Source organism: Salminus brasiliensis, chromosome 22 (assembly GCF_030463535.1).
Source record: "Salminus brasiliensis chromosome 22, fSalBra1.hap2, whole genome shotgun sequence".
NCBI classification, from domain to species: domain Eukaryota; kingdom Metazoa; phylum Chordata; class Actinopteri; order Characiformes; family Bryconidae; genus Salminus; species Salminus brasiliensis.
The window spans coordinates 17,873,504-17,886,330 of NC_132899.1; the positions used below are offsets into that span (position 1 = coordinate 17,873,504).

Genomic DNA, 12,827 nt, shown 5'->3' on the forward strand with positions numbered 1-12,827 from the left:
ATAAAAAAGCTCCTGGTACAGATGTGTTAGGAGCTGGGTTAAAGCAAAATTGTGGACCATCTGATTGGCGGTGGACTGGGTTCTGGGAAAAGCATACTGTGATGTAATCACCCAGGTCCAGTATGACCTGAGGAGTGAATGTCAGCTTAAGCTGGTTTGCTTACCTCTTGACCAGCATGAGTTATGCTTTCATTTGAGCTTGATAGGTCAGTTGGTCTGCCAGCACGACCAATGTGACCAAGCTATTCAACTAGTATGACCAGCATCACCACACTGGTCAACCAGCACGACCAGCATCACCATGCTGGTCCACCAGTATGACCAGCTTGATCAAAGTAGTCAACCCGTGTGACCAGTTTGACGACCAGCTTGGTTAAATTGATAATATGAATAACCAGCTAATCTATCAACTACTTCAAATAAATCACCAAGAACTAAGCTTACCAGCATGGATGACCAACATTTCAGCCACCCAGACCACCTAAAACCTTGTTTACACACTACATCAAACAATAAAAATAGGGAAATGTAGTTTTCCATGCTGTAGGCTCTTTGATAAATCCTTGACCACAGTCGAGAACACATGCTCAATCATTATGTCTGAGGTAACGGCTACCGGCTGGTGTTAAAAAAGGAAAACGCCACGCCTCAGTCTGGAGTTCGGAGTACGTGACAGGGACAGGGCCGTGTCCTTGTGTGTGTTATTGTCCCCGGTGGAACGAACTGATGTGATCAGACTGACAATCATGCCGTGTCCCCTATTATCACTTAATCCTGCCTGCTAGGAGTCCCGAGTTAATACAGGCTGATAAGCAGAGCGGACACTGAGGTAGCACTCAATCGGCAACGATGCAGGTGGACATCCCAGGTAACACAGCCCTGAGGCACAGAGGACAGCAATACTGGAAAACTCAATCTATGTCTGCTCTGGCCTCCATATGTCTGGAAAGGCCAGGCTCAATAATGCTCCGGATAAGGCTTAAGGTGCGACTGCTAAAAACAACCACATTTCACGCTCCTGCTGGTTTGTGATACCACGTTGCCCCAATCATTTGAATGTCATGAGCTTCTCCGTTAAGGTTAAGTGCATCTTTTATGGTGCAAAGTGACCTACATTTCCATGTTTTACAGAGCGCTTATGTCGACACATCTAAAACAAACAGTGCTTTAAGCTTTTTACAGCTGCAGAGGAGGAGAGAGAACTTGAGTCATCTGTCAAAGTGATAGGACGTCACTAAAACCAACACAGCATTTATGACGTCCCATTTAAGTGTCAGCTTAAATGTTCTAAAATGTAACGTTGGAAAATAGCACATAGTTTCCGACAGGTTTTACTGTGTTTGATCAGTGGTGCCGCCGTTTCTCTCCAGAATGATATGACCAAGCAGAAATGGATATCAGAGTAGTTCGCTTAAATCAGTGCTCTGCTGGCTTAGTTCCAAACTGAGCTGATGGGTAGAAGGTTAGTAAAGTACAAATGTGAGCTGTGAACAATCTCTTCATGCAGTAGTACACATTCTCATTGGCCTTAGCCAATCAACTTTACATTGACAGAACATTTTACAATATTTGGGCACTTATTATCACTTCTGAGAACTCTGGAGGGGAACTAGAGCTGCATAGAACTATGCCACACCGAAGACTGTGAAGAGCTGAGAACCAACTTTACTAACTGCTTAGGTAGGGCTGTCACAGTTGAATTAATTAATCAGATTAGATTAATCATGATCTGTAGTGCTCCAAGTGGCTCAGTGGTTTGTTGCGCTACCACTATGGCCCAGGGGACGCAAGGTCAAATCCTGATCCATGCCGCTTTGCCATCAGCAGCCAGGGTCAGAGTCAGAGAGAGCACAATTGGCTGTTTTCTCTCCAGGAGGGTAGATGATGCTCTCTCCCCTCATCATTCTTAAGCGATGATGGCTGACACAGGTGATGGGGTGGACTAGGGACTTGCCACTTTCCTCTGAGCGTGTTGGCTGCCCAGCGATGCCGCATTGCTATTAGTTTGAAAAGAGGCATAGGCTGGCTTCACATGTATTGTAGGAGATGTGTTAAGTCCTTGTCAGGAGCATTGCTAGTGCTAGGGGGAGCTATGAACGGGTGAGTTAATCGGCAGTATTGGAAGAAAATGGGAGAAACAAGCAAACAAAACAGACTTTGTACATTCATCTGTTTGTTTAATCACTCCTATGTTGCTTTGGTCTTGTGTCTGGGCTTAGTGTCCTGCTAAAAGGTCTCAAGCTTTATTTTTGTTTAGCTGACAAAAATAGCAGGTTGTCTTGCAGCATCTCATTGTTCTTTGCACCTTCCATCCATCCTTCAGTGTTAAAAAGATCCCCAGTCCCAGCTAAGGAAAGGATCCCAGCAACATGTATATGATATATAAGTACATATATGTATATACACGGGTGCCATGTTAAAGACGTGTAACACCCACTTGCTTCTCTGGGTTTGATTTTGTCGTTGAGCTTTCTGTCTCACAGAAAAAGCCTTGGTAACAAGGCCTTGTTAATGTAGCAACATGTATTCCCATAACTAACAGAGTAATTGGAATTGGCCCATTTTCCAGCCATGTTTAGGTTATGGCAGATTTTCTTTTCACACAAGTGCTTGAGGTTCACTGTATGTCTATGTCTCATTATTCTGCTGTGCTAAGGTAAGTACAGTTTCCCTTCTAATGCACCTTTAACTTGCCCACATTTTTTGTGTTTTTAATGAGTGAGTGGGATGTTAATGAGATCAAAGAGATAAAACAGACTTCTCTGACATATTTAATGTTATTCCTCAGCCCCTTTGCATTTCTTACAGCCCTGCAATACATGTGTTTTTATTGGTTTATTTTCTTTTACAGTTAACAGTACCACAACAATGCTAAAATGCTTTTAGGGCACCTCATTTAAAAGAGAGACAGAGAGAGACAGAGAGAGAGAGAGAGAGAGAGAGAGAGAGAGAGAGAGAGAGAAACCATGTTCACTTACTGTACAGCACATTTTACATATGGGTACACTAGATTGAATCATCAACCTTGGTACACTGTTCAACACTCATGTACACTGTTAAACACATCAGATGATATTGTACACAGCAGTGGTGATATTACGGCTATAAATGTGCTAAATCTGTAATAAAAGAAATCAGGCTGGTATTGTTAAAGCAGGTGGTCAGAATGCTCTTATGTTTTGCTTCCCATAAAAACTGCAGTTGATGCTAAACATTCTTGGCTTCAAAGAAAATGCCATTTGACGGACAGTGAATGAATGAAGTCCATAGCGATTACCAAATTGACCTAATCATGCTGTGACCACTAATGCGTTCTTTCACAGCAACGTTGGACAAGCTTTACAGAATATTGGAAATAGTCCAATTCAGTCTAATGGGAAAATTGAGTTGTAGACTTTGAGTTTTTTTTTTAAACAAACTGCCAGCAAATTTGTCACCATGCTAATGTTAAAAATAAATAAATAAATAAAATAGTAAATATAAAACAGAACTGAGCTGTGCACTACAGTTTCTCATTAGCTTCAATTTGATTTTTGCCTGCAGGTGACCAGTAAGCCTCATATTGAGCAAATTCGAGATTTCCACAGTTGTAAGTGTAAATAACTGGATCCGACAAATGCCTTCAGCTTATCGCACACTGTTAAAAGTATAAGATCCTTAGGGAGCTCTTAACGTGCTTTGAGAAACCTTCACGGAAGCTTTTTTTTTAAGAAAACGACTCACTGAAGGTTCTTTAAAACACCTTAAGAGGTTCCTCCACAGTTTCAAACTGAAGAACTTCCAAAAGCTCCCCAAAGATCTCGTACTTTAACCAGTGTATGTCTGAGGTCCCCAGTCTCTTCTTTCTGAACTCCTTAAAAACCACAGAAAGCTGTGCAGCTGAGCAGCCCTGAACACATCCACAGGAGACAAACACAGGGGCGACTCGTGGGGAGACTCACATCGTCAACTCGTCCTACAGTTGTACATTTGTATGCAGAGCATGGCTAGGTCATTTCTGAAGGTTCCAAAACACTTTGTCTGTCTGTCTGTCTGTGTTTCTGTCTCGCACTGTGTGTCCTCACCTTGTGTCCTTTGGCTCTGTATGTGTCAGCCATACTAGAGCCAGATAGAAGAGACGATGCTTGCTCATCATAAGAGATGCAGTGAACAGGATTAGTTGGCAGATGCTTTTCTGAAATGTGGGACTGCAGCTGAGCACAAGAGGTTACAAGCTTTTCTCTGATATCTTTAAAAGAGGAAATTAAAGTCTGTCTACTTTGGAGTCTCTTCCTGTTACCAAAAAATGGAGGGTCCTTATTGTCTTCAGCGATCCTCGTGTTTCTCTGCAACTCCCTTTTCAACAGCCCTTGTGGACGATAAGTAGCACAAAAAAACAAGCAATCTCCAACGCTGTATTAAACTTTGCACAAGTCCAGTCTTCACAAAGTTCGCGGATGACCTTTTGCTTCCATGTCAGTAACTCGCCATTTTTACTTCTGTCCATCAGCACAGGTCCTCCATCGGTCCGAAAGAAAAAGCGGCTTTAGCACATGTAGACATCAACACCTCGTACAGCATCACTTGCAGGAGAAGATCAAATACAACAGAGTGGTGAGTATGATACAGGAGCAGTCCTACTTGGGGCCGGGCTACAAAAGCAGGGCCTTGTGGGGCAGCAGATGAACAGTGGAGAACAGAGCCAGCAGCAGCACGTGGAAGGTCACAGAGTGGACGTGGCCGGCCGAGCTCCCTGCTATAGCATTGAAGTTGCTGGGGTCAGCCAGGGGAGGATCCTGAGGGACACAGGAAGGTAAGCGCTCATGTATTTAACACAGTTTTAACTTTTTTGAGACTTTTTTTTAATTCTACCACGTCAAAAGTTTGGGGACAACTGTTCTTTTAGATTTTTTTCCCTGTTGCTTTCCCCAATAAGCAAGGTAAATACCAGCCCAGGCTTTCTCAACACAGAAATACATAAACATGGTAATTTACGGTAATTTTGGACACTTTATAACACTTCATGCTGTTACAAGCACATGCTGTTATTTATTTATTTACGCCCAGTTTTCTCCCTCATTTAGTCATGGTCAGTTTCATCCAAGTTTGGGCTCCTCCTATTACACAATGCTACTAAGCTTACTGTCTTGGTTGGTTACATCAACGAACACACCACAATGTCTAGCAAGGGACAGAGAGAGCTTCTCCCAGGGACAGAACAAACTGGCAGTCTCCTGACAATAATAAACAAAACATCTAATCCTAATCCTGGAAATCCTGCAGTGAGTTTGGCTCCAACACCAATATAACACACCTGATCCAGACCTTCTGGGGTGTCCTGACCCATGTAATGACTTGTAGGGCAGTTTTCAAAAAAAACAAAAAAACTAACAAAAAAAGTCTTGACATGCACTGTAAAGCCAGTCGTTTAATGGAAACTGTGTGCATGACTATATTCAATGTATTTTTGGAACAATTAGAATATGGTTAATTATACAACAGTTAGTTCTGATCTCACAATCTGACTGGTTGAGAGGCGTTCTAACCGTGCCGATATTTGGTGATAACAGCATGGCTTTTTCACACTGGAACTGCATGACTCCACTGGCAACAATTAAAAGGCAAGTGTGTTCACACGACGGCCATCTTTGCAAGACCTCTGTGCAGTTATTGTTAGTCCCACGTGAACAGGGAGCCATCTCTATGAATGAGGAGAGACCAAAATACTCCAAACTGAAGATCAAATTACTGAATTTTTTTGGCTTGTTCTAGCAGATCTCCACATTGAGGGGGGCTTTCCCCCATCGTCTCTGGCTAAACGTGATACTTCAACAGTTCTATGTCTCTATCCGTTCCACAAAAGATGAGCCTTACAGTATCAGCAGTTATTTCAGACTCTGTACCTTAACGAACCTCCACACAGTCTGGACTGTTGTTTTGGAATTGTTACTGTTGTACAGCTGTACTACTTTTTGGTGGAAGGAAAGTATTAAAGCAGTTTCTTTATTTTGTACAAACTGTTGTATAAAAGCAATACAATCCTCAAGGTTTTGTGTTATTTGCATTAACACGTTCCCTCTCATAGTCTATTGCTTAAACATGAGCAGAACTTACCATGCATGGAACTTCTATTGTGGTGTTCGCCTTTAGTTTCTGAGCCTAGAGAGAGAGAGAGAGAGAGAGAGAGAGTGAGAGAGAGAGAGCAGAGGAAATTAAATGAGGTATTTATTAAGACGGAAACCCATTCTGGTTAAGTGACGGAGATGGTGTCTCCTGCTGAAGCGGTTCTGTCTGGTCTAGCTCCAGGGACTCTTGGCCTTTCAGTGTGAAACAGTTTAGTTCAGGCCAGCAGGGTAACAGTCTACTCTTACCAGTGGTCAGCGAGCCTTCAGAGCGATGCTTCTCTAAAGAAGTGTAATGTTACCATAATGAGTGCTATAGGCTGCACTGACTGCAGTAAACTCTCGCCGGGCCGATCGCTCACAAATCGATCCGCTGCTGTGTGAGGCTGTGTTCCGGTAGCAGTGACTGCATTAGTGTGTGTGTGACAGACCAATACATTATAATAGCCAGTTTTATGAAACTTTGCTGTGCTGTTCACTTTCCGTACACACACACACAGGGAGATGGGATTTGGTGGCATGATAAAGTGATTCCATAGAGAGTTTAGAACATAATAAACCTGCTGCACAATAGAGAGAATGGAACTAATTCTGGGGGATAGGATTGTGGGAAAGGATGATTAATGGCCTTCCCGGAGGTCTATTCTGCTGAAGAAACTGCGCTCACTAATAAATCATATTATCACTATTAAAACAATATGATGAATAGTCGCGCTAAAGGTATGAGAGTATATCTAAGGCGATCAGATTCAGCTGTAAAGGTCTACATGTTTGGATGGGAGGGGAGGCATAGGTTTATAATCTTTATTAAAGGGATGCACTGATCTGGGAATTGTGGGCAGATAGCTGATGATCAGTCAGTGCTGATGCTGATCTATTTGCATTTACCAGACGTAGCAACTAGGACTACCTTGTGTGAGTTAGCATTACAGAGAACAGTAACATGTTTTAGTAAGTAGATGGAAGTAGATGTTTCCCTTCCCAAAAATGTCTTACTTTTTAAGTTGTTATCTTACAACTAAACCACTGAGAGTAAACGATGAGAGCAGTCCGTACCCTTCCCACAACCCAATTAATACAACGGAAATCATATGTACTAGCTTGAATTGTGTAGTTAGCATGTGCCTAGTATTACCTATATATTATGGCAGCATTACATCCTCCCACTATAAAGGAAATAAATCTGAGCATTATTGTATGCAGTATTTCATTGTATACTAGGGTTTAAACCATTTCATTCAAATGACAAACAAGTTAAACTGATTGACGAAGAAAAATAGATTATTTGTTAATTAACAATAATTAATATTCTCTAAGTTTTGAAATGAATTTTGTTCCTTTCCAGCCAACAAGGTCAACAAAGGTAACTCCTTAAAACTTGTATTTTTGTACAATCCATAATTTTCAAGACTAAAAAGGCTTTTGAGAAACTCTTGCAAAGCTGGTGTTCGTAATGGTGTTTGTAATTCACTACGATGAATCGTTATTGAAAAATGGGAGCTCGGAAAAAACTCACCAATGTTCAATCGGCTTAAAAATATACAGTTAAGTGACAATGAGTTAATAAATGCTCCACAGGACATCGAAATATGGGCATTTTTGTACAAGTAAACAGTAACTCTGCAGGAAAATGTTGTCTGTAGAGGATGTGTAGGGCAAAACCTGACCCCTCATTTTTTTGTTAAACATGATTAAAAGTATTTGAGCAAGATTAATAATGCTTCTAAACAAGCCACCTGCACATCTCTGCTACAAAAAAAAGGTAAACTTTGCTTCCAGCGTTTATGAACAATTCAGCAGTAAAGTGTGTACAAGCATAACAACTTACCCCATAGGCTAGGTTTATTTGAACAGATGGAGGGACTAATTGTAACAAATGATAACAAATTGTTGCTACTTGATTCAAACCAGGGTTCCAACCTAAATACATAAAAATATCTGCATCAAAATAAACCTGATTAGAAAAGAAGCTGCTAAACGTGGGAAATTTATTTTTGACTTCAAAGTAGAAGAGCAAATACCAACAATATCGTACCTTTCTGATCATTTTGTGCATTAAAAAAAACAACAACTTTCAACCTTTCTGACTTTATTTGATTGATATGAGCTTCTCCCATTTTTCTCACTTTTGTGGAGGCAGTAGCATGGCTAGCTCTCACTGTGGTTTTGCTTACATGCTTCAGCTTTCTGCTACTTTACAGCCACCAAGAAGGAGATTAAAATAATTCTGGGACATATACACACAACGTGAGTATATGAATATTGAATATAGCCAGAATTAACAAATGACTAAAAGACTACTATAAGAATATAATAACACATAAAAGTAGTGAAAATAGTAGATAAAAATAGTTTGCATTGATCTGCATTTTTCACATTTAGCAACTGTTAGAACTGTGGGGTAAGTTGTAACATCTAAGCTGAATGGTCAATAAATAACGGGTGCAAGTTTACATTGTCACTTGAGATGTGTAGAGTGCTTGTATTAAAAAATAACTACATAAACTATATAAAAGAAGGAACAGTTGAGTACTGCAATGATATTCTGTCATTTTTGCCTCTGTGTAATATTCCCATAGTTCTTTAAACTTCAATACTTACTGATCTATAGTGATTGCCTAGTGAGTACCCAATCACTGCCTAAACTTTCTACTCTTCTGTAATTTAATAAATGACTCAGCATTTAAAAAAACTACAAAAAAAATATTATCTGCTGATACCAATAGGATCCTAATATGTATCCCTACTTTTCATCTTTGGAAGTTCTGAAATCTTGATACACCAGTCAGCCAAATAGAGAAAAAAAAGTCTTCTCGTAGTCTGGGTGTGTGTTGAAGCTGATGCCAGATGAGGCAGATGATGGGTGGGTGAGATATGCTATCCTCAGTGGAGACTCAGTGCTGCTGGTGTAAAGGGAGAAATGTTATGGGTGGGTTGCTCCTGCTTAAGGGTTTTCCTTATGATAATGCGACAGCCAATTAGGCGTGACATGGCAGCTCTGGCAGTTTGATGTATCTCGTTTCTACCCACAGGGGTCCTGTGTGTATGTCAGTGTATGCATGTGTGTGTGTGTGTGTTATCACTGTGACAGCTCACACCCATCAATCAAAAGTGAGCCTGCGTCTCACTCGCTGAGTGAAAGGCATCATATGCAAAGCTTCATCTGTAAACAAGCTCCTGGCTGTTTGTAAAGTCAGCAGAGGTCATGCACCATCTGTGAAGGGCCACCGAAGTGTGTGTGTGTGTGTGTGCGTGTGTGTTTGCGAGCAGCACTGCTAGTAGTGTGTGGCATCTCCTGATTGACACAGCTCAGTCTGTACCTGGACTGCTGTGTCTGTGCCTGGGACACGTCCAGGGCAAAAGCCGTGAACTGTGCTAGTAGTGAAAGTCACTCACTCAGCTTGCCCTAATCGACAGCTATTTCTAATGGTGTGTCACATCTTGCAAGTCACACAGCTGCCTTCACATGAGCAGGTCCTGTTTTAGATAGAATAAACAAAAATATACAACTTAACTTAAAGGATCTGTTGCTAATGTATTGGTGCCAGATACCACAGGACATCTTCAGAGGTCTTGTGGAGTCCATGCCTCGAATGGTCAGATCTGTTGTGGTGGCACAAAGGGGACCTAATCAATATTAGGCAGATTATGTTATGGCTGATTGGTGCATAGCTTTTTGTTATTCCCACAATTCTTTACTTCACCAGATTTATGAAACTACCTCATGCTTTGGTCAAAAAAATCCTAAGGAGGAGTTGTTGATTATTGATGGATTATTGATGCCCAACAGTCTGGAAAAGCTTATAAAATCAGTTCTAAAGCGTGTGTCCTCCATTAATCGACTGTGAGGCAGATGGTAAATTTATCAACAAAATTTAGCACCGCTGTCACTCTCCCAAGGAGTGTCTGTCCAGCAGAAATCATTTCAAGAGGGTAGTGAATAATAGAATGCTTGGGTTTTTAATGCTTGGGTAAATTAAGTAAGTTATGGTTGGTGAAAACGACTGCGTCCCATCAGTGAAGCATGCGGGTGGCAATCTCGTGGATGGCGGCTGCTTTGGTGCTCCTGAGAAGAAGCCTCCTGACCTCACTAACGCCCTTGTCGCTGAATGCAATCAAATTCTCACAGCATAATTTAGTAGAAAGCTTTGGCTGGACAGTAAAGACAGTTACTCAAACAAAAGCAGGTGAAACTCTTTTTATATGAATTCCTGTTTTCTAAAGAAACAATGAATCAGTAGGTGTCCCAATGCTTTTGTCCACATAGTGTATTTGTCTATTGTCCAAGAATTTAGACAATGTAAAGAATAGCTGTTGTGAAAAAACTTACATTTTCTCACAATTATAAAATATCAAAAATGAATTTTGAACAGTGGTGGAGCTTTTGATAACGCTCATGGTCTCCTACCTGAAGGCTTCCACAGAAGCTGTAGAGATGGTCATTGCTTGGATCCAGGTCATTGGGGAGTGTTTGGTCATCCAGTGCGTTAGATGTCCTGTCCCGTCCTCTTTGGGGGTTGTTGGGTTGGGGACCAGTGGGTGGGATCGGGGGCTGGGGCTGCCACACTCCAACATCTGTACCGTTACCAAACGCCTGGATTGCATTACCTACATAAGGTGCACATGGAGTCACAGGTGCAGATTAACACACTGCACACGCATGGCCACTGTGCTGACAGAGGAATTACATTCATCTCTGTTTGTTTTGTGTAGAGCTAATATTAATAGGTTGGGTCCACTGCATTCAGTGCCAGAGCTGATAAGCTGATAAAGATCCTCATGCTGCATAGAGTCCCCAGACAGGAGCATTACTATTCCAACATATAAGCCTCAGGAGGGCTGTACAAATTTTTTGGATGATAAAATGGAGGATCATCAGAACAGAGATGCCTCTTTTATAACAACTTCATTCCTTAAACCACCTTGAAAGGGTATTCTTCTCTCTTTCGTCCTATTTTTAGTCTATATGGAAGGAGAAAGGACATCCGAGATGCGCTCTGCACGTACACGAGTCCTGAAAACAGGGCTGGTATTCTACTGTTATTACATAAATATATACAATTGTTTATAATAATTTCAAGTATTATTGCAGCATATAGGTAATGACAAATGTAAAGATGGACAACTCAGGTATAAAAAGAAAAAATCCACCTCAGGATTTTGTTCCAACTGCCTTGGTTCCAATTTTTATTTCCCGTACCTGAATTTTCCATCTTTAGATATAAGTATAATGCATAATGTGTAATTTTACCATAATTAAGTGTTGATTTGCCAAAGCAGGGTGTTGGATGAAACATGTAGTACTGGGTTATTATGAAGAGATCTTATATACATACATACACACAAACACACTGTATATGTCGATTGTGTGTGTGTATAAGCAAGTAATTTGTGACTGCTATTTCTAAAGCACCACACAGATCCTGATCCTGAGCTCTTATAGCTGAATGCAATCAAATTCTCACAACAATGCTCCAAAATCTCCAACAAACAGGATGAACTCTTTTTAATACCCTTGATTCCCATGAATGAGCAGGTGTCCCAATACTTTAGTCCATATGGTGTATGTGTGTTTATGTGCTGCCTACTTTCAGAGTGTGTAGCTGTTGTGTTGGCACAGAGTTTTCTCTCTTTTCCTACCCTTTGCTTGTTTACCCTTTCCTAGGTCTCTGTCTTTCCCTGTAGGTGGGCATGTTGTTGGCCGGCCCACCCCTCAAGCAGAGACATGGTATAAAGGGGGTGTATTTATCCCCTGTATTTCTGGCTAGTTTAGCCAAGTGTGGTTAGTAAGGATTGCTTTTTTGTGTTGATAAACAGGCTAGACCTTAAAATGCAGTTCAGGGTAGCTTTGTCTTGCTCTGCTCTTTTCTTTGGTGCCATCTGTGTTCTGTCCTGGGTATGATTAGCTTAGTCTTAATACCTGTGTTGTGAGGCTTGTTTATGTCTTTGATTTTTGCTGAATAAATCCTATTTTACTATGCGCAAATCCTATGTGTCATTCTACTATCACCAGCACTCCCACAATATATCTAAATGAATATCAGATTTTTGTTTACCGTCTCTGCCTACTGCCCCTGAACCAGAGAGAGCCCTCTCTGCAAAGACGTAGCAGCAGCTGTTTGGCAAAAGGTGCTGAACCGGTGATGTTGAAAGATGCTCAGACTTATAAACCTTTTGGTTGTATTGTGCTTCATCATTGTGCATCACTGGCTCTGTAAGTGTAATGTCTGCCTCTCAGCACAATAGTCCATCGATCTGTATCTGCACACTCTATTCCCTTGGCACCACATTCCAGTAATCTTATAAGTAAAGTTAATGGTGTCATTTCAGGTATATTATGGAGGCTTCAGGGCTAAATTATGTGATGTGGATTATCCAGATCAACTCTTTCCACATTTTCCTTGTTTGAGACCATCTTTGCTGTTCTGTGACCTTCTCCTCGCATTCATTTTTACACAGAGAGGATGGAGGCGATTACATAGCCACTTCACATAACAACACTGTAAAAGAGGATCCTTCACCAGCTCTCCAACTGAAGCTAAAGGTTCACTATTAAACTGAGCCTTTAGAAGTCATTGTGATTTTGTCTACATTCATTTTCCACTGCAATTATTGTAATTACATCCCAATTATTACACTGCAATTACCTAATTAAGTAGTTATAGCGAATAACATTTGTATTGTTTTCTTTATCGAGGAGGAGAAGATTTGGTGTCTGACATTCCT

General features: G+C 41.0%; 1 protein-coding gene across 1 annotated transcript in view; it reads right to left on the reverse strand.

Moving 5' to 3' along the window:
* Nucleotides 1-2,765: 2,765 nt before the first annotated feature.
* Nucleotides 2,766-12,827, reverse strand: part of gfra1b (gdnf family receptor alpha 1b) — a 44,824-nt gene continuing 34,762 nt past the window's right edge. The window contains exons 7-9 of the mRNA XM_072667775.1: nucleotides 10,510-10,709; nucleotides 6,094-6,138; nucleotides 2,766-4,775 (exon numbers count right to left, since the gene is read on the reverse strand). Of these exons, the coding sequence (XP_072523876.1) occupies nucleotides 4,632-4,775; nucleotides 6,094-6,138; nucleotides 10,510-10,709 (389 nt within the window). The 3' untranslated portion in view covers nucleotides 2,766-4,631. The remainder of the gene's footprint in view (nucleotides 4,776-6,093; nucleotides 6,139-10,509; nucleotides 10,710-12,827) is intronic.